Below are 22,526 nucleotides of genomic sequence, written 5' to 3'. Positions count from 1 at the left end.
TGAAATACAGGCATAGAGATGTACTTTCTTCATGCCATTTGAAAAAAATGAAATCTTCTATTTTAGAAAGAAAGTTTTTATGAGAAAAATCATAGTCTTCAGACTTACTCATATTTTGGTGATTTCAATGAAAAGAATTGAGTTTCACTATTATACTTGAAAAGAAAATATTTTTTTTGGGATTGTGAATGAGTTGAGAATTTTATTATTGAGTTATGCCTTGTGATGCTTTAACTATATTGTTATGAGATGTTACTGGATATTGGAGTGGATTCTGACTTTGGTACAAGCTCGTCACTACTATCAACCTAAGTTTAGGTTTGTTACTTATTGAGTACATGGGGTCGGTTGTACTCATACTACACTTCGTGCACATTGCGTGCAGATTTCGGATGTCGACGTTGCTGTGTTCGATGGGAGCTGACTTGGAAAATGTACCGGCGTCCCTGTTGTAGCTGCCTCTTGTTCATGGTAGTCTTAGATTCATTAAACTCTGTTTATGTACTTTTCAAACAGAAGATGTATTTATTTCATATCAGTTTTGTAAATTACACTATTAGAAGCTCATGATTTGTACTACCAGTCTTTGAGGAGTGTATTAGAATTTGTCAAATATTTATTAAATAAGATTGTGGTTAGTTGGCTTACCTAGCAGGTGAGGTTAGGTTAGGTGTCATCACGGCTAGTTGGATTTTGGATCGTGATAACAGTCCCGAGTGGGGTTGATCTCTTGGATCCGGATAGAGGCGCCCCATGGATCCTGATAGAGGCGCCCCATGACTGCAAAAGTATTTGGAGACCGTTCAGTAATTGCGAGAAAATATTTTCTGTAGCGACCTACTCGCCCGAAAAAGTACTGCTTTTGTTGCAACCTTTTCCAATGGCCACTAATGTTTCTATATTAAAATTCTAAAAAGTACAATGTGTTACATGTTGAGGTGACATAATCGCCAGTAATACTTTTGTTTTGGAAAATAAAAAATGAGTTACACTTAGAAGAAATTAGCCCCAAATGGAAAACAATATCAAAAGTTTAGCGGGTTTGAAAAAAAAGTTTAGCGGGTTATTTTCTCGTCAAATGTTATTCCCCGTGACCACACACAGATCGAAGCTCTCAACTCCCCTTAAATAGACCAACAATTTAGCCCCTGCATTTCCATTATCATCTACAGTTCTCTTTAGTATTCAAGCTCTTAAACTTCCGACTATTATCAGGTTCACCAATCTATCCCTCTCTCTCTATCTTCATTTGTCTACGTCAGTTTTCTCGTCTTGTTCATTAATTAATCTGTCAATTTCCGGTTAAAGAATGAACATTTTTGAGATAGAGTTTCTCTAATTCATGAGATGATGTAAAAAGTTTTAGCAACTACTTTTCACTTTTAATAAATTCAAAGGTTTTGCAGAGAATTGAAGTTTATTGAGGATGTCAGGACGTGGAAAGGGAGGCAAAGGAGGATCAGAGCACACCGTAAGTTCTTCAAAATATGCTTATGTGATTGTAGCTATGGGTTTTGTGGTGGTTTAACGGTGGATAGATCAGGAAGGAGAGGGGGCGAGAAGAAGGGGGTAGGGACAGAGATAGTTTTTTGTTAAGAATAAATTTTTTATGTTAAATCTGATGTGTGAAATTAAAATAATAGGTGGAATGTTTTAATTGTTTGAGTTTTCCACGTAGGAGGCGCTTGACACCATGTCCTTTTTTTAGATTTCCTTTCTGTTTGATTCCCCTTCTATCCCTTTGTTGGAGTTATTGCTCGTGACTGGAACCCATGACCCTAGGATTGTAGGTGCGGTGTTGATCATCTGAGCAACCTCTCTTGTCCGCCATGCCCTTAAGTTGCTCGAAAGACCGAGTGTTGTGTTTAATTGGAACAATTTGGCATCGATTGAGGAGTTCTTGTAGCCTTAATTCAAAACTAAGTTGCTAAATGAAGAAATTTGGTAAGTCTGAGGGGCCGTCTATGTATTCAACCCTTTTCCCTTTGCTTTTCTTTCCATCAAGACAAATTGAACTAGGATGTTAAATTCTGTCAACTACGCCTCTATTTAACATAGTTGAGGTTGCCTGTGAATCCTTTGAACAATGATGTTCCGTCTAGAATTTTTGGTTTTGTCTCTTGATAAGGTTTTCTTAGAAATCCATCCAATGCAAAATTAATATGCTTTGTTTAGTGGTTTGTAAATACTCTTTTCATCTTGATTGAGGTGATCTACTTTCTTTAGTCTGTCTGTCTTAATTCACTCCATTTCCCCCAGTTGGTGTAGTTTCTCTTCGCAAAGAAACCAAATTATTTAAAGCAATAGAAATTGTTTCATTGCAGCTTTAGGGGGTGTTTGGTATAAAGGAAAATATTTTTAATTTTTTCATATTTGGTCGGTTTAAATATTTTGAAAAACATTTTCTTCGTGAACTCGTTTCCCTCCAATTGGACGAGAATGAAATCCCACCAAAATGAGGGAAAACATTTTCTGGAACTCTTTTCAACATTTCCTACCTTATTATCCACCCCACCCCTACCCCACAACCCCCACCCTTACCCCCACTCCCACTCCACCACCCCTTCCCCCGCCACCCCCCGCCGCCCCCACCCCTAGAATCAAACCTACTACCCTCTCTATTCTTTACCCATTTTGTCTCCCATAGTGTTTAACTAAATTATATATTTTTCAAAAAAAATATTTTCTGCTACCTAACCAAACACCAGATAATAAATAAGAAAATCTATTATTTTTCAAGAATTTTTTTTTCCGGAAAATATTTTTGTCCTACCAAACTCACCCTTAATGTAAAAAGCATATTAACAAAACTCATTTTCTGATGTTCTAATATTAATTTTGATATATTTCTACCTTTAAATAATGAAACATTCAAGAGTTGTTTTTGTCTGTCTATGTGCTAGCCAAACGTGCTACCAGATAAGATCTTTTCGGTGGTAGTTAACAGACTTCTCTTGCAGGTCAAAGCTACTGTAGAAAATGTAGATGAAGATATTCGAGAACTATCTGATGCCAATTTTGTAGGGTATTCCCTTCACTCTGGCCTCAGCTAATCTTTGTCATGTGATTATTTTTTGTCTAATTATGACTATTATGCATAATTATCTTTTTCATAGATGGTGCTATGTGAAAAGTTCATTCCTTTAGGATGGTAAATAGAAGTTAAATCAAATCCATTCTTTTTAGCAATTTATTGAGACCACGTTGGTGCAGCAGAGAGAAAAGTTAGGATAGTTCAATACAGCTGCATGAAACCTCTAATACTTTCAGAGACCTGAAAACTTGTGGGCTTGCCCGCTTTTGGTTGAAAGGGAAACTAAGGAGTTTGGAAGAAAAAAAGAAAAGGAAAATCTATCACGATCAAAAGAGTACTTAAACATAACATTTGATGATATTAATGGCTGCCTGGAGATATAAACCACTTAGAACGCTTTTCCAGTCCTGCAAGTTGAATCCATGGGATCACTCCTGCGTACATTATTATTCTCAAGGTTCTTTAATTGCATTTTTCTTTTGGTCTGCTACCACTATATTTTCCATATTAGCGGTTAAAAGGATTGGCACAGTGGAACGCAACTTTTAGATCTGGAACAGTTTAATTTTTCAATTGACGTGTGACACATGTCAAAATCTTTATATAAGTGTATACTTACCTAACAACAACAACAACAACAATAACAAACCCAGTTTGATCCCATAAATGGGGTCTGGCAAGAGTAGTGTGCACGCAGACCTTACCCCTACCTCATAGAGATAGAGAGACTGTTTCCGATGGACCCTCGGATAAGTGTATACTTACCTTATCAAAGAAAATTCTTTACGTAAGTGTAGTATTTGGGGAGGGGGAGCATCTTTGAATTGGAAAAGAATGGATTTGCAGGGTCCCAAATGAATTGATTAATTAATGTATTTTCGGTTTGACGTGAAAGATTTAGTGCAACAAATTTGCGAGATTGTAATGTCGCAAGAAAATTGTTATCTCTTTTATATCATATCATTTGATGAATAACAAGGTTCCAGAATATCGAAATGCGAAGCTCCTCATGTCATCCAACAGGTTGATGCCAAATCTTCAATTGTTTGTTTACTTTTTTTTGTCCTTTATGTTTCATGTATGAACTTTGCTGGTCGTGGTGTGGTTTTACTTTTTATCGTACTTTATGTTTCATGTATGTACTTTGCTGGTCCTGGTCAGCTTTACCCATGGATAATGTGTCTTTTTACATTTTTCATACTTTATGTTTCATATATATTCCATTTAACAGTAATCTGTAATGGACAGCACACGGGTGAAAATGTCAGAGCTGTTGCCCCTACCTTGGCTCTATGAAATGAGCCCTTGCTTTGTCAGTATGGGTGGTGCCACCATAACAACAAGAGTGTTGACTGTTTCTGAACCCTTGCATCTCCAAACTAAGGGGTGAATTGATGTATCCAAATCCAGCTGCTGGAATTGATATTATAAATGGAGGAGATTTGCTGCTGCTTTGTGTAAAGAAGCAGTGCCTAATTATTCAATTTAGGCGCATGATGACCTTGGATGATCTAACTGAAATCCCCGATTCTCTTATGCAGTTCCTGAATGACAAAAGTATCACTCTTGTTGGTCCTAAAAACATAAGCCATAAATCTACTCTCTTTTATGTATCTGAAGTTCGCAGCGAGATAAAATTGGAATGTAACAGAATCGTGGATATTTGTTATTTGGGTGCTAAGATTCTTATGAAGCCAAAGCTTCTTACTGGAACACTAGAAGATCTGATGGTTGAAGCTGGGCTTGATCATATTAAGAGACCTATCATTAATAATGGTGAAATGCGTACTAACTGGCAATCGTCTTCAGTTCTGTCGGAGGAGGAGGTGAAATACGCAATGTATGAAGTTTACTCATGCTACCTAATTGCAAGCAAGCTTTATGATGCCAATTGCAGATTCAAAGCAGCTTCCTCTCACTCCTTTGACACAATAGTGAAGGTAGCAGCTGCCTATGTGCTCGCCATTTTGGGAGGCCATACGTCTCCTTGCGCCAATGACTTGAAGGACATCTTACCCTGTGTTGGAGCTGAAGCTGATGATGATGATAGGATAGAGCTACTGCTATCACAAGTCAAGGGTAAGGCTATCACTGGGTTAATTGCTACTGCACGTGAAAAATTTGCAAAATCAGTACCCGCTGGTGGAGGTGCTATTGCCATTGCTGCTCCTGCAGGTGGTGCTTCAGCTGAATCCAAGGAGGAGAAGGTGGAAGAGTAAGGCGAGGATATGGGCTTCGTTACACTCGTCGGTTTCGGTGTGTAGAAAGAGTTTATTTATTAGGTTCTCAAAATTCTTAGCTTTGGAGATAGAGCAACATTATGTTTTGTATTTGATTAGTGAACTTAATATATCACATAGCTAGATACTGCTGTCTCAAAGCCTTCGCAATTTTTGTAGATGAAACTTTCGTATCCCTTCATCTTGCCCCCACCAAAATCTATTGAATAAAGACGTGATATCTTTATATAACCCATCTGGCATTCTGAAGCATGTTAGGGGTCGTTTGGTACGAGGTATAAGAAGGTATAGTGCTGGAATAAAAAATTAATACCACCTTAATACTTTGAAACAGCCTCTCTGCCCCCTCGGGGTAGAGGTAAGGTCTGCGTACATATTACCCTACCCAGACCCCACTTGTGGGATTACACTGGGTTGTTGTTGTTGTTGTTGTTGTTAATACTTTGTTTGGTTAGCAAACTTGATATAAGTTATCCGAGATTAAAATTAGTACTGGGATAATTTCTACCTTGTAGAGAGGGGTAATTAGTGCCGCGATAACTTATATCTTATTCTTCTTAGAAATTATGCAACTGTCATTTTTAATACAACCTATCAAAAGTGGATAAAAAATAATACCAAGATACCCGATCATAATTAATCCAAGCATAACTTATCCCGGCATAAGCCGTATTCAAACCAAACGACCCCTTATTGTGTAGGCGGGTATAGCTGAAAGAACTGATTTCAACATCAGTTCTCAATACTTAATAAAAGACAACATCTCTTTAATCTTCTCACAAGTGCTGGCAGGCCCAAATACTTAAAGGTGTGTGTGTGTGTGTCTATATATATATATATATATATATATATATATATATATATATATATATATATATATATATTAAAAGCACGAAAATCCTTAGCGAAATATCGTTCATCTTTTTTAACCTTTAAAAATATAGTTCATATTGGACAAAATAGTAATTTAATTATTTTTCCTACTATTTAGGATGCTAAAATCAACAAAAAATTGATTGTTAAAACTTTCCTTGTTTAAATTATACTTTTCTACTTCAAGTTTCCTAGAAGTTGAAGATCTTTGTGAATTTACCACGCCTATTCCTAATTATGCATGTAAAAACTGATAAGAATCTTACTCTTCTACTTTAAGTTTTCTAGGTTTAATGATCTTTATAATTAATTAGGAATCGCAGAAAGTATCTACGTCTAAGTTGTAATCTTTTTTTTTTTGTAACAATTATTTTAATCATATGTAAACTAAATTAGATAAAAATAAAGTTAAATTCTAACCACGCATCTTTGTGTAAAGATCTAAAGTCGATTTAGTTTCCCCTAAAACTTAGCATTTTTTAAATCAACTAAATGCTATGTATTAAATTCTTCCTTATTTGAATGATTCGGAAAGTTTTAATAATAAATATCTTATATAATATCTTTTCGTATTTGTATTGTTATCAATTTGTAAAAGACATCGGATCAGGATCAGAAGGATCAAAAAATCGCTAATTCACACAGAAAGAGATATCAAAACTGAGAAGTTAAAGATAATCAATAGCAAAGTAACGATGTGGTTGTTGATTATAGTTGCTTTGTCAATCAAAATAATATGGCATTGTTCTAACAGTAGGTGAAATAAGTTATCCTGTAATTTTTTTAAAAAAAAAATTAAAAAAATCTACATAAACTGATATTTAAAATAAAAAAATTAGCGAATTTTCGAAAAAAACTTAAGACATATTTATCAATTTTTAAAGAGGATAACATTTTTATTTTGGAAGATTTTACAAGAAAAAAGTTCAAAACATTTTCAAAATAAAAGACACTTCGGGTGTCTTTGGTATAACGGAAAATGTTTTCCGTAGAAAATGTTTTCTTGGTAAACAAGTAGTAATCTTATTGATTTTTTGGTGTTTGTTACGCAAATTAAAGAAAATGACTTCTCAAGAGTATTCATAAATAATTTAGATATAATAAACATGAACCCATAAACTTTCAAACCAACAACCTTCCGAACCCACAAATTTCATAAACTTTCGAACCGCTAAACTTTTGAGCGCGAAATTTTGAACCCGTAAACTTTGTAATTTCTAAACCCGTAAACTTCCAAACACATAAACCTCTGAACTCATAACTTTGGAACTTGTAAAATTTTGAACCTTTAAACCGATAAATAAAAAAATTAAACTGAAAAATATATTTAAAAAATTATTTTTTTTCGAGGGGAGGGGGGGAGGGGGGCAGAAAAACGAAAAAAACAGAAATTTAAAATTACAAAAAAAAAAAAAAAAAAAAAAAAAAAAAGGGGGAGGGGATGGGTGGTACAGAAAAACGAAAAAACGGAAATTTGAAATTGCAAAAAAAAAAGGTTAAAAAATAAATTTTTTTTAAGGAGGGGGTAGGGGTGGGGTGGAGGGATAATAGGGTGGGTGGTAACAGAAAAACTGAAATTTAAAAAAAAAATCCTTTTTTTGGAGAGAGGGGGTGGGATGGGGAAGGTTGAGAGGGATTTTTGGAAAATGTTTTCCCTTCTCTTGATAAGGAAAATATTTTCCTCCAATTGGAGGAAAATGAGTTAATAAGTAAAAAAACCAACCAAACATGAAAAAATTGAAAAATATTTTCTTTTATACCAAACACACCCTTAAGTTGCTTTATGCGACAGTTAATGTATTTTTGTTTTAATCACATAAATCGAACATGTCCAAATATAATATTCCAGAGGCAATTTTTCCGAATTAGTTTTTAGTCTTTGTCAAGCATGAATACCATAATCACAATCGATAAATAGTCGCGAAAGCACAATAATGACTTGACACTTTTTTTTTATAGTATTGTATATCTCAAACAGATTGTTTAATAATATTTGTATAATTTTATAAAATTATATACTCATTAACATGGGTACATGTGCAAAGCGCATACCTTAAATACTTAAAGTATTTGTCTAACGAAGCAAATTAAAGATGGATGTAATTGTAATATCCAAGATATAAAACTACTATGTTAATCATGTATACATTCCTTATTTCTAGCGTCCAAGTAGTATAAAACTTTGACTGCCAACAAATACGTCACCTATCTTGCCGATCAAGTAAATCAAATTATGGCTTATAATATACTTATGTAGATGGGGGGCCAAATTCTTCGACTATACAACAAATTTAGGGGTGGCAGATGGGCAAGTTGGGCTGAATTTGGACGGGCCAAGATGGGTTAGGTCAATAAATGAGTCATTGCTCAATCCAGTCCAAAGTGTACTTGGGTTAAGATGGGCTGAATCAAGATGAGTTAAATAATGGGTCATATCCCAACCCGCCCAACTTGACTCATGTTTTAGAATCATGTTCATCTTGCATAAAAAAAGCATTTTACCTTAAAATGTAAAAGTTGAAAAAAAATTTAAGGGTGGGGTGTGGGGTTGGGGGGTTGGGGCGGGTGGGTGATGCAGAAAAACAAAAAAAAATAGAAAATTAAAAATTTTAAAAAAAGTAACAGAAAATTGAAAATACAAAAAAAAAAGGAAAAAAAAAAAATTTTGAGGGGAGGGGGTTTTTGCGCGCGGGGGAGTGGGGGGCAGGTGGAGGTGGGTGGTGCAGAAAAAAAACAGAAAATTAAAAATACAAAAAAAAGTAAAAATTTATTTTTTTGAGAGGAGGGGGGTTTTGCCCGGGGGGGTGCAGGGTGGGTGAGTGGGTGGTGCAGGAAAAAAAATAGAAAATTGAAAATACAAAAAAAAGAAAAAAAAAAAGGAAAATTAGGGCAACTAAATAAATTTCTATATAAGTTGGGTTTAGATACCTTTAGTTTTGAGTGAGTTTCATGGGTTGTATTTGGGCTGCTTAATGGGTCAGAATGAGTTATAAAATATAGAGAATTTTTTATAAAGCACTATCTTTTAATGGTAACTAGCTATCTATAGATACCATTTACAATATTACGGATTGTAGATACATTTTCTGTTGTTATAAGATGCATTAGATGTATTTAAGCTACTGTATTCATGAATACAGTAACAAAAACAAGCGTGAATCAGGGAAGTCCAGCTAATCAGTTATTGTATTCGAGTGTATTCGACTGTATTCATGGCGTGAAACATGGGATTACAGCTGGACAAATTATTGTATTCGACTGTATTACGGCGTAAAACATGGGATTACACTGTTTTTAAACGAAAAGTGAATCAATTAACATAATAAACTCCTAATATAACTTAACAAACTCAATTATAACACACAAATTTTGTATTTCCAGTTATAAAAAAGATTCTCAACCGAAAAATACCCCAAAAAATATAGCAATTTTCAGAGAAATTATATAATACATCTGAATACATAAATTATATTAATTTAAAAAAAACATATGAACATATTTTTGGCATATAGCGAGACAGTGAATATAATGGAATACATAGAATACAGCGGGATACATTGAAATACAATGAAAAAAAAGACAATGAATACAATGAAATACATAAAAATACAATGAGATAGATTGAATTACAATGAAAAAAAAAGACAATGAAAACCCTGCTTTGAGTTTGCCTTTTCCTTTTGTTGTTCGACTGACGAAGCATTTTTGTATGAAATTGTGACCTACGGTTTCGATTGATGAGGTCAGGGGTTTGGATTTTGTGATTTCGGTTATTCGCATCATCTTGATTTCACCGCATAATGCTCAAAACCTAGGATGAATCTGGCTCTGCAATGAAAAGTGAAAGTGACGAAGTAATTGGAAACCCCTCAAAAACCCTTCTCGGAACCCCTCAAAAACCCTTCTCGCGACAAATATAGAAATTAAGAAAGAGAAATTTTCATGTATCAAAGTAGAGAGAGAAAGAAAATAGTGTAACCGAATAGCGTATTTAGTGGCTTAGGAGTAGGAGGTAACCAAAATTAGATATTTTGCTATAAACATTAAAAGGTATCTATATTATATTTATTTAAAATAAATAAGGTGTTAACCTTTGCTATATAAGGTAAAAATTCCTAAAATATAATGGGTCAGCCCAAGTTAACCCATGAGCAAAAATTATGTAATCCAACCCACTAATCTCTGGACGGGTTAGATAGGTTTGGGCTCAAATTGGCACCCCAAAGTCAACAATACATATATTCTATTTGCTCTTGCCATATCAATCTCACAGGAACAACAGAACAAGAATACTTCTATATATCAATAACTTTGGAAAACAAAGCGCAATTATGCCGATCAAATTCACATAGCAGACTGCTATTAGCAGTGAAGGCCCATCAAATAGTAGCATTCTTGCTGAGAGGAAAATCACAGATCATATATTGCTAGATGGACATCAAGCAGAGGTATGAAGCTCCTGTCACTTTTGCTCCTGAGTCCTGCCCTTCTTGAATAGCAGCAGAAACTGTGTATGGTATTCTCAAAAGCATCTAGCAACTTACTTAACTTCTCTTGACATTATGAGTATGACATATCAACAGTTGATATTTTTGGATTCATGTTATTCTTTTATTTACTTTTATAGGGATAAGCACTGAGCATGTGTTTTTTTCTGAAGTAAAAGATGTACCTCCTATTATATAGTGTGAAGCTGTGTCTTGGCCGCACCTTATTGCAAACCAAGTCCATGAAAATATTTTAATTAGGACAATGGTGTGTGGAGTTTTACTGTCTTTTTTTCTTCTGTATGTTCTTTTTTCTTTTTCTGTTTTTAATTTGTGACTTTGTTGCAGAGAGTTGGTATTTTAAGATTTTTTTTTTTTTGTTAAGATAATGTATAATGTTGTATAGAAGAAAATTCAAACTTTAATTTTGACCGACTTATATACTCTTTAAATTGCTTATATATCAAAGTTACCTTTTTTTGTCATGCTATATGAATTTACCATAACTAAATATAAATTTGAGAATACGTATAAACCGGATATGCCCCTTATGTGATATTTAACTATATTCCGTAATATTTGGACGCTATTTGTATGCGTATTTACGCTTTTGTATATGGTTGTTGGATATATCGATTTAATAGAGTTTATAGAGGTAACTGCTTTGGTATTTTTTCTGAAGTCCAAGTTGCAATCTAATATACGAAGTAAAAAACTGCTATCACTACAAAATATTGATTATATAGTCCAAGTAAAGCTATACGATAACTATAGAGACCTATCATATTTAAAAGTCTTTCTATGACTAGCATTTTTTTTTTTTGTATTGATCTTCTTCCCTTACAAAATACTACTCCAATTAAAGGATTGGCACAAGAGTATTTTTATCCTTTATCTATACTGTTGTTTTTTTGCTTATTTTATCTATACTATTGAATATAGAATATCTCTTTTTTTTTTATTAAAGTGGACAGCTTTGGTCAACCCCTAATAAAACTAACGAAAAAAATAATGGATGTGGCAAAACGTGTTCCCTTACAATTTAGGTATCATACTATTAAACATTTTCCCTTTTCATTTAATAGTTTAGCTATATATATCCTTATCGTTACTAAATTTTTAACCTTAAGGAGTTAGAATCTAGAAATTGAATTGATTAGGATTGGAGTTGAAGACTTTCTAGAGGTAAACTATTTTTTTTAATTTGTTATGTAATTAAGAATTTTTAATTTTAGATATAAAATTTTGTACTAATTAACGTTGGATAACGTACAGTACAACAAAAAAACAATGTCAGGAAAGTTAGAAAATTACAAATTGACTTTTTATTCTTTGTTTTCTCTGTTGTTAATATATCTTAATCTAAAGAATTATGACTTCCGTAGAGTCGCCATTACATGGTGTGACCATAATTTTTAAATGTTGTTGCATTCTTTAAGTAATTTTACAGCTAACATAATTCTTAGAATATTTAGTTCCATTTTATCCTTAGATTGTGTCAAAACTTTTGTTAATGAGGTAATTAGTTTGGATTATATATTATTTTCTTTTTTCCTTTTTTGTTGTTTCAAGGAACTAATTATCGAACTTCATATATATTCATGGATCGAAAAAATTTCATCCATATTCAGTAACATATAGTTTTAGAATATATATGCAATTTAAAATTTATTACTTTTGAACGTGTTTTGCAATATTTGACGCAAAATACCTCGTGCATCGCACGAACATATAGACTAATATTATTATAAAAGCACGAATAACTTATGCTAAATGTTGCACGACTAAAATATCCCCAAGATATTGATGGACTTTTATAACCTTAAAAATTTATATAATTTAAGGATATAATTGTAAATCACCTAAGATTAAAATTCTTTTTAGATTTAAACTACACATACGCCAAACCTACTAATTTGAATTTGGGTCAAATTCGTAAAAATAACACGGTATAACCAGTTTTCGGACTGGTCATTCAAAAATAGCCAGCGTTTACGAAGTCAATGAAAAATAGATACTATTTTGCTGCAACAGAGACCGATCCAGCATAATATGCTGGAGTTCGGTGCACCTGTGTATGAACTCCAGCATATTATACTGGACCGATATACTTTGCTGACTCCAGTATAATATACTGGAGACTGGAGCACCAGTGCTCCAAACTCCAGTATATTATACTGGACAATTATACTTGCTGGAACTCCAGTATATTATGCTGAAGTTCTAGTGTACTTATGCTGGAACTCCATCATATTATGCTGGAGTTCCAGCATACTTATCCTAGAACTCCAGTATAATATGCTGGAGTTCAAACATACTTATGCTGGAACTTCAGTATAATATATTGGCGTATTTTTCGGGTTTTGAACAGTGTTTTCGCTCAAATTTATCTTTACATAAAAAGTGGCTAAATTTCGATTACTTTTGAAACTAGACTATTTTTGAACAACCAATTGTAAATCTGGCTATTTTTCAACACCATTCAAAACTACAACTTGATATACCCTTATTCTTCAAGAAATCCAGCTTCTTCATGACCACTGCAGGTATGTGTCCAAGCCTTCTGTGCCATGTGAATATATCAGTCATCATTTCTGTAGCAAGACAACTCCTAATTCTTTGTGCTACTTATTCCTGTCAATCTTCCTTGGGATCAAGAGATAAAGGCCACCTCTCTCCTTACCAATCCCCTTCACCCTCCAGGTCCCGAAACACATAGAATGTTGGAAAAAAGTTCACGGAGCACTGCAGTTCCCTTGTTAATTTTGAAACTGACAATAAGTTATACTTAAACTTAGGCACACACAGTACATCGTGGACTGTATCATTTCCTATGAGATTGTAGCTACCTTGATAGGTGACAAGGACAGACTTACCATTTGGAGGGTGCACATTACCTCTCTTATACAACAAATTATGATTTGAAGTCATGTGATTAGTTGCTCCAGTATCTATAATCCAAGGATCTCTGCAATTTTCAAAAAATTGTGAAATATCATTACCTGTCATGTTAGCCATGTGATCATCTGACATCTCCTTGTTCAACAACCTCATTATCTGCCCATATTGCTCTTCAGTGAAGAAATTAGTCATTCCTTGATGTCCTTCAGCTTTACCTTTGTACTTAGCATTTTCCTGTTCATGATTGTTGTCAATTACCATTGCATTTGCTTGTCTGTAGTGTTGGTTCCTTTTTTCCTTAAAACCCGGTGGATAACCATGGTGTTTATAACAAGTATCTTTGGTATGACCCTTGAATCGGCAATACTCTCAATACAGATTGCTAAATTTTCTAAATTTTACTGGATTCTCCTTAGTACTCATGAATGTTGTAGAATCATTCATATCACTTGCCAAATTGACTTGTAAATTAGACAAATAGACCTCCTCTGATTTTTCTCATTGATCAACATTGCAAGCGCACGATTTACTGAGGGTGATGGAGATTGCAATAAAATTTGACTTCTAATGGCTCCATATGACTCATTTAGTCTCATTAAAAATTGAAATTTTTTTTGTTGATCTAGATGTTCAATAAAATCCCTTGTTCCAATAGTAACAGGAAGTGAAGGAATTAAGGATCCATACTCATTCCATAGATATTTCAGTCTAAAATGATAAACAGAAATGCTTGAAGTACCTTAAGAATTTTGGCTATCTGTCATTGAAGGTTATACACTCTAGATACGTTAACTTTGTTGAAATGATCCTCTAAATCTAGCCAAACTTCATGAGCATTATCAGCATAAACAATTCCAGTAATCAAATCTGGTGAAACAATGTTCATTATCGTTGTTAGGACTGTTGCATTGACTCGCTCCGAATCTTCTCCTAGATCCTCAGTGAATTGACATTTCGTACAAGTTCCGTCAATGAACCTAGCTTACGCTTTGCTCGTAATGCTATCACCATCGCTTTGCTCCAAACTGAATAATTTTCAGTTCCTTTCAGCTGAATCGAGATGATTACATTACTAGAATTATCTAATGGTTGTAGAAACAAAGGGTGTCTAGGGTTATCAATGTCTAACGTTGCCATTGTTGAGCTTCAAAGCCTCTGAAGAAGCAACTAACTTCCTTCGATTTGAACGAAAACAGTTTCTCTACAATCGAAAAGTAAAAATCAAATTGAGCTTTAATCGATCCACCAAGCTCTGATACCATATTAAATCACGCCATTGTTGTGTGATATTTGAGCTACTGAAAGTATCGAAGAAAAAGAGAAAGTCGGTTCTGGAGAGAAACTCTCATTTGTATTGAACATACCACCAAATCATTTTACAGTGCTAATCTATATATATTGTACATTGTTAAGCTAATTAACTTAGTCTATTGGCTACTTACTCACTAACTAACATAACTAACCAATGCTAACATTACTCAGCTATTATCCTACACCTTGCTCACCCACGATGTTGTGACATTCACGACTGTCACCAGCTATTATCTCCTTCATTTTAACAAGCAAAGTGATTCGGGAACACATTATGAACTGTCAAGTACCAAGGCACCAATTAACCCTCATGTCAGCAAAACTACATGCCTCTACCTATGCATTCATATATATATATATATATATATATGTGTGTGTGTGTGTGTGTGTGTGTGTGTGTGTGTGTGTGAAATCTTGAGGTAAGACGAACACGGCTAAAATGTTTGTCTATGACGATCCGGCCAGTCGTCTTATGAGTTACCACTCCGTTTCTCCCATTTCAGCTTCTTTATGCTTTGTTTATCCATGTTATGTGGTATTGGATTGGTCGGATCGATCCGGAACGATTTTGGTAAGGTTTGAGACATTTAGTCTCTTTTGAGGAAGCTTGAGTTGGAAAAGTTAACCAGATATTGACTTATGTGTTAGAGGGCTCGGATGTGAGTTTCGATGGTTCGGATAGCTTCGGGAGGTGATTTGGGTTGAATGACGATGCGTTCAAAACTCATCCAATGAATCTGTTGAATGAGAGGACTCTCAAGGGCACCTTCTTTGGCAACTACAAGCCCAAAACTGACCTTCCATCTGTGGTGGGCAAGTACATGAATAAGGTGATTCTACACCATAACAATGTAACCTATACACAGACATTTTAAAGAATGTTTACAATATCAATGAAGTTTTACTCGTGTCTTTTTGGCCGTGAGGGCATAGAAGTTAAACTTTATTTCTAGATTTATCAGTCTATGTTTTTAGCTAATTGGTGAGCTGGAAAAAATTTCAGGAGCTAGAGCTGGAGAAATTCATTACCCACCAAGTTCCATTTTCAGAGATCAACAAAGCATTTGAGTATATGCTGAAAGGGGAAGGTCTACGTTGCATGATCACCATGGGACATTGAAATGTTAACTAGGAAGTAAAGACCTAGTATTTATAGTCTCATACTAATAAAACAATATTTTATTAGAGTAATGATGTAAGTAGTGTTTGAAGCCAAAACATATCTGTTGTCAAAGGCTTTAGTTTAATTTCCATATTATGTAATAATTTTACTCTTATGTTTTGAACGGCTTAAGTATGATTTCCATGTTATATTATGCTATTCCGCTGTTACCTTGCTTGTCTTGCAGATTCAGTTTTAAGGGGAAAAAGAAAACTCTGTTCTTTAGTTTTTAAATCACCAAAAAGGAGGTAACTAAATATAATTAGGGATTTGAGGGTGAGCTCTGTGTCTTCGAGCATTGGCGGAGCTAGAATTTGAAGATTGCAGGTTTATTATTCTAAACATTTTAAGTTACTGGGTTCTAAATTGTTAATTTATTACTAATAAATGAACTTTTCAAGACAAATATATGAATTGAATCAAAGCTACCGGGTTCGCCGAATCCGGAGCTACAATGGTGGCTCCGCCCTTTGTATGGCGGAGGGTTCAAATCTCATTTTCATTTCATCAGTATAGCATCCCCAACGGTCTAGATCTCAAAATAAGTTTCATAATAGGGTTACCCAGTTTACCAATCTATTGCCCAATTTCCTGTTTAGGACTTAACATTGAATGTGAAATCTCAAGATTAAATGGTTTAACCATTTCCCCTCCCCGTTTTCTAATGTAATATAGCTTTTTGTAAAAAGAGAAAAACCAAATGTAACTAGCAAACGCCGGTTCATTCGCTCCTTTATAAATCCCAATCTTCTTTTATCACCATGTAGTAACTTTAATGGTATTAAACGACCGGCTATCAAAGTGAGATTTAGTATATGTACAAGTCAACCAAATTAGGAGATTTGCATATTCAAACCATTACAAATTTTCAACTTTTATACGAGGCATAGCTTTATTACTTGCCACTTTGTGGCTATTTTTGCACATTTTTCACAAATGAACTTTGTTATACACACACTTCCTTGTTGATCAAAATCCAGCTGAATTTCACATCACGCATCTCCAACTTCTTAGATCTCCCGTCGGCTCTCTCTTGCAACCTTTTTATCTTAGGTGGTAACCCCCACACAAATTCGTGCGTCCGTTTCACCTCACCCTTAATTCTTTCATTTTTTTCCAATGACCATCGATCGATCAAAAACTCCAATATATCTACATAATCATGAGTTGTATACGCTCCCAACTTTTGAGCCACAACAGCAAAGTGGTCGAATAGACGTGGGTCACACCCAAGGTGAGCAGGCATTGTAATCCTCTTTTTCATCATCATTTGGGTCCAATTCCAGCAATTTCTCGACGATCTTAACGTAGGCGTTTTCGTCCGCTGCTATTGCTCCGCATATGCTTGCTAATATTAGGTCTCCACCCTCTTTGGCTAGCCTAGCAGTATTGCCGTGCGACACAAATGTTGCTCTATTTATACACAAAGCCTAAGTAGGGATTATTCTCTGTTCCTGGATCCTAAAGTCAATGATATATATATAGACTATGTTAACTTCTTTTGATGAAGGATTTAAGCTATGTACATACCCATACAATTGTAATGATTTTTCTATGCACGATCAATAGTATAACTTAATTTAACATGTTAATTAATTATAGTTTTTATCAAGTTACAAAATAATACTTACCATAGATTTGTGTACGATAACAGTTTTTTATGTTAAATTTTACTTTTCTATAACATTTTTTTACCTACAACAATTACATCCATCTTTATGACAGTACACTCTTTATATAATTATCTCTCTATGACAGCCATGTAGAGTTTTTAACATTACTAATAATAAGTCTAGAGATTAAGACCAAATATTTTGAAACTGTAATGCACCACTTTTGAAGTTTATGATAATCATAATATTTGTATGGCTATGAAATTCTGAAACTTATAGTGTTATATTAATTATTTTAGAATATTGGTGTAAATATAAAAGCTTTTCACTTGGAGCAAACTAAAAAATTTAACTTTACAAAGCCGATGAAATGACAAAATTGCCACGTGAACTGGAGCGCAAGTACTGTTACGCAACGCCTTCCTGATGATCTTTGGAAGGGCAACGTAAGGCTAAGCAACCGATGTCAGTGCGGTTGCTGTCCGCCAATGAGGTCCTCGCCGCACGCTAGACTAGATTGTCAGTGCCGTGCGGGAAAACCAATGTCGTGGGCAATTGCGGAAGCTTGAGAGAGAATTGGGTTTTGAATGCTGATGATGATTTTATTGATGACTGAAAATGATGATTACAATGATGTGGTGTCGAGGGGGAGAGACACCAGAAAATGCTGATTGAAATGTTTGATTGTTTGGTCCCCCTTAATAATGCTTAAAAAAATAAACCAACATTACAAGACTAGTCCTAATAAAGCTGTAGAAGCACACTGAAATGAAAATGATGTAAACTAGCCTATGATTACAATGAAAAGGACTTAGATTATTACAAGGAAAAACTAAGTCCGATGGCAGCATCTTTGGCTTGCGGGTCAGGGTCTGCGCGCGCGTTGCTGTGGGCGCGCGCGACACTTGATGTGCTGGCCTGAGGCTGGGCACTGGTGCTTGGCATCAGGGTCTGTGCGCGAGGCGCTGTTGGAATGGGCCTGCAGCTGGGCGCTGGCGAGGCATCAGGATCTGCGCGCGCGGCATTGTCAGGGCGCGCGGCGCTGTTGTCAATGGCCAGCCCTTGGGCGCTGGCGAGAGGCATCGGTGGGGCGACAGAGGCACATGCGCGCTTGTCACTTGGCGCAGCCAAGACCACGGGGCCGACCATGGCGCTAGGCATTGTGAGGCTTGCTAGGCCGCCATGGGGCGCGGCCAAGGGGTCATGGGGCATGTCTGGAAAGCAGCCCATGACATTCTCCCCCACCTGAGTTGGCGCCGTCCTCGGAGCCTTATAATGATGATGATGATGATGATGATTCTGATGGTTGTTGGATGGGAGGTCTGCGCCCCTCTGTTCTGTGAGCTTGTTGTTGTAGCGAAGCAATGATTTCATGCGGCTGACATGGAAGACTGGATGGATCTTCCACCAGGATGGAGTTTTCACCTGGTATGTGGACTCCCCAATGCGTTTTTCAATGGACAGGGGCCCGATGTATTTTTGTTGCAGGCGAGGGTCATGGGTCCTTTCTGCAAACAAGTACTGCTTTGGGATGCGTAGCATTACTTTATCCCCTGGTTGATGTTGGGAAAAGCAACGCTTTTGTTCGGTGAACCTTTTTGCCCGCTCTTGGGCCCTGATGAGATAGCTCCGCACTATCTCCATGTTGCGCTCCCATTCGCTCGAGAAGTTGGCAGCTCGAGGAGATTTCGGCATGGTTGAGGCATTCACCGTCTGCGGGAGAAGCGGTTGCTGTCCGGTAACAATTTCAAAAGGGCTCTTGTTTGTATGATGGCTCTTTTGAGAATTGAAACACAGTTGAGCAGCATCCAGGAGCTTCACCCAATGCTTCTGGGATCCGGTTGCAAAGTTGCGGAGATATTCCTCCAGCATATCATCGAACCGGTCTGTCTGGCCATCCGATGGTGGATGGATGTCTGTGTTGTGACTCAATGTTGACCCAAAGCACCTGAAGAGATGGGTCCAGAAGTTGCTAGTAAAGCGTGAGTCGCGCCTACTAACAATGTTTTTGGGCAGGCCCCAATGCTTGACAATGTGCGAGAAGAAGAGTCGAGCTGTATCTTCTGCTGAGATATTTTGCGGGGCTGCTATGAAAGTTGCATAGTCTGAGAACTGATCTATGACAACCATGATGGATGCAAGATTGCCGACTTGGGGCAATCCCGTGATGAATCTGAGGGAAACACTTTCCCATGGTTTCTGAGGGACATGTGATGGCTGCGAGGGTCCCGGCTGTGATGAGTGATCCGACTTGTCCTTGTGGCATGGCTGACAAGTCTTCACACGATGATGAGCGTCACCAGTCTTTTGAGGCCGATGACATGATGACTGATTGTTGCTGCGAAGGGTAGCCTGAACCTGAGGTTCATGTCTGTTGACTACCTTCTCCAACTGCATGGCCGAGATGTTTTCAGCGGCCATCTTTATGGGAAAGCATGGTATGGTGCAGGGCTTGGCCCCGTTTTCTCCCATCATCAGGAGCATGTTGGCAAATGGTACTGGAATGGTGTTGGTCTGCCTCATGAACTCCAGACCCACTATGATGTCGAAGTCATCTATGATTGCGATGCGCAGGTCGATGCTTCCTTTGTATGGGCCAAGTTTCACTGGGACATTTGTAGCTGTTCCACCCAATGTCTGAGGTGGTGAGTTGATAGCCTTGACACGGCCTTTGCTCTTTTGTACCACAAGACCTAGGCGCTCTACTTGCGTTGATGACAAGTAGTTATGGGTGGCACCCGTGTCTATCAATGCGTGAAGGGGCTTGCCGTTCACTTTCAATTCGACGAACATTAGGGTCCTCGCTTGCTTAGGAGGTCCTTCGTCCATCTTTTCTTTCCCTTTCCTGGTGATCGGGACTGATGTTTTCTTAGGAGGACATGCACTGGTCCCCGCTAAGGCATGAGGGATAGAGCCAACAATTGCATTGAAGGCGCCTACCTGGTCGTCGTCTGATGAGTCTGATGTGTCTAACTCATCCTCGACCGTCTGATGAGCATTGACCTTGATGTTTGGGCATTCATTGTTCCAATGTGCCCCGCCGCAATGACGGCATTCTGAGGGAGGCTTTCTCCCCTGATTGTTGTTGATGGATGCAGCACTGTTGCTGTTGGAGGGAGGAGTCTTAGTTTTTGATGCACTCCGATCTCCCCCACTTTTGCTTGGGCCACCATTGCTGGGATGGTGCCCGTTGGATCCCCCTCGGACAGACGGCTGGGGCCTGTCATTCTGAGTTCCCAAATGATAGTCGCCAAGGCATTCTGCAGCTTGAATGGCCTTGGGCAGGGTGTCTACCCGTTGTCGCTGTAGTTCCATACGGGCATGAGGTTTCAAACCTTCTATGAATGCGAAGAGTTTGTCTTTGTCCCCCATGTCGCGTATGTTTAGCATGAGTGCGGAGAATTCGCGCACGTACTCCCTCACTGATCTGGTGTGGCGGAGGTCCCGTAGCTTTCTCCTTGCGTTGTATTCCACATTTTCGGGAAAGAACTGCAGGCGTATGGCTACCTTCAATTCGTCCCATGTCTGAAGAGTATCTTCACCGGCCTTGATGGCTTCGTGTTTGACCCGCCACCAAAGTTTGGCATCGCCCTGAAGATACATGGCAGCAGTCGCTACCTTTTTGGATTCCTCCAAATGGCCCACGGCATCGAAGTATTGTTCGATGTCGAAGATGAAGTTTTCCACTTCTTTAGCATCCCGGGATCCGTCGTATGGCTTTGGCTCCGGTATCTTAAGCTTTTGTGGAATGGGGGTGAGATTTGCTGCACCCCTGATGTGATGGTCGCCTTCCCGAAGTAGGCTCTGTAAGGCAGCATTGACAACGTTGAGCTTGTCAGTCAAGTCGTTTATGGTTTGCTGCATGGCAGTTAGTCTGTCTGCCTCATGTTGCTGATGGGCTAAATCGTCGGCACGCTCCTGTTGGAGGTCCTCAAATTTGCCATGAATATTGGCAGTTTCGATGGCTGCCGTTTGTCGGTCCTCGTCGGAGTCACGACTGATGTTTGCAATGTCATTTTCGGCCTGCCGCATTCGGCGGTCCAGGTCGTCCAACCTTTGCACTAGGTTGTTGCTTTGATCAGGCACCGTTTCTACGATGGGTCGTAATCGGTCAACCGTCTCTTCTAGGGATGCTAGACGCTCCCCATGATTCACCATGGTCAGAAATGGTGATGATGGCAAATGTTTTCCCTCGTCCGATGTCGAGCCTAGGCTCTGATACCAACTGTTACGCAACGCCTTCCTGATGATCTTTGGAAGGGCAACGTAAGGCTAAGCAACCGATGTCAGTGCGGTTGCTGTCCGCCAATGAGGTCCTCGCCGCACGCTAGACTAGATTGTCAGTGCCGTGCGGGAAAACCAATGTCGTGGGCAATTGCGGAAGCTTGAGAGAGAATTGGGTTTTGAATGCTGATGATGATTTTATTGATGACTGAAAATGATGATTACAATGATGTGGTGTCGAGGGGAGAGACACCAGAAAATGCTGATTGAAATGTTTGATTGTTTGGTCCCCCTTAATAATGCTTAAAAAAAATAAACCAACATTACAAGACTAGTCCTAATAAAGCTGTAGAAGCACACTGAAATGAAAATGATGTAAACTAGCCTATGATTACAATGAAAAGGACTTAGATTATTACAAGGAAAAACTAAGTCCGATGGCAGCATCTTTGGCTTGCGGGTCAGGGTCTGCGCGCGCGTTGCTGTGGGCGCGCGCGACACTTGATGTGCTGGCCTGAGGCTGGGCACTGGTGCTTGGCATCAGGGTCTGTGCGCGAGGCGCTGTTGGAATGGGCCTGCAGCTGGGCGCTGGCGAGGCATCAGGATCTGCGCGCGCGGCATTGTCAGGGCGCGCGGCGCTGTTGTCAATGGCCAGCCCTTGGGCGCTGGCGAGAGGCATCG

General features: G+C 37.7%; 1 protein-coding gene and 1 long non-coding RNA gene across 2 annotated transcripts; both read left to right on the top strand.

Annotated features, from left to right (window-relative positions):
- The first annotated feature begins 2,757 nt into the window (after nucleotides 1-2,757).
- On the top strand, nucleotides 2,758-5,507 carry LOC107813433 (uncharacterized). Its single transcript, XM_016638710.2, has 2 exons — nucleotides 2,758-3,025; nucleotides 4,283-5,507. Exon 2 carries the CDS (start codon nucleotides 4,429-4,431, stop codon nucleotides 5,251-5,253), a length of 825 nt encoding a protein of 274 aa, XP_016494196.1. The 5' UTR covers nucleotides 2,758-3,025; nucleotides 4,283-4,428; the 3' UTR covers nucleotides 5,254-5,507.
- A 10,045-nt stretch (nucleotides 5,508-15,552) lies between these two features.
- On the top strand, nucleotides 15,553-16,178 carry LOC107813427 (uncharacterized). Its single transcript, XR_001654340.2, has 2 exons — nucleotides 15,553-15,676; nucleotides 15,850-16,178. It is a non-coding gene; the product is annotated as an uncharacterized LOC107813427 (long non-coding RNA).
- The last annotated feature ends 6,348 nt before the right edge of the window (nucleotides 16,179-22,526 follow it).

Source organism: Nicotiana tabacum, chromosome 5 (assembly GCF_000715075.1).
Source record: "Nicotiana tabacum cultivar K326 chromosome 5, ASM71507v2, whole genome shotgun sequence".
In the NCBI taxonomy this organism is placed as follows: Eukaryota; Viridiplantae; Streptophyta; class Magnoliopsida; order Solanales; family Solanaceae; genus Nicotiana; species Nicotiana tabacum.
The sequence above is the reverse complement of the archived record's forward strand: the minus strand, read 5'-3'. Positions and strand labels throughout refer to the sequence as shown.

Excerpts from the sequence above, each read along its gene's own strand:
- LOC107813433 (XM_016638710.2), top strand. The coding sequence starts at position 4,429 with ATGTATCCAAATCCAGCTGCTGGAATTGATATTATAAATGGAGGAGAT.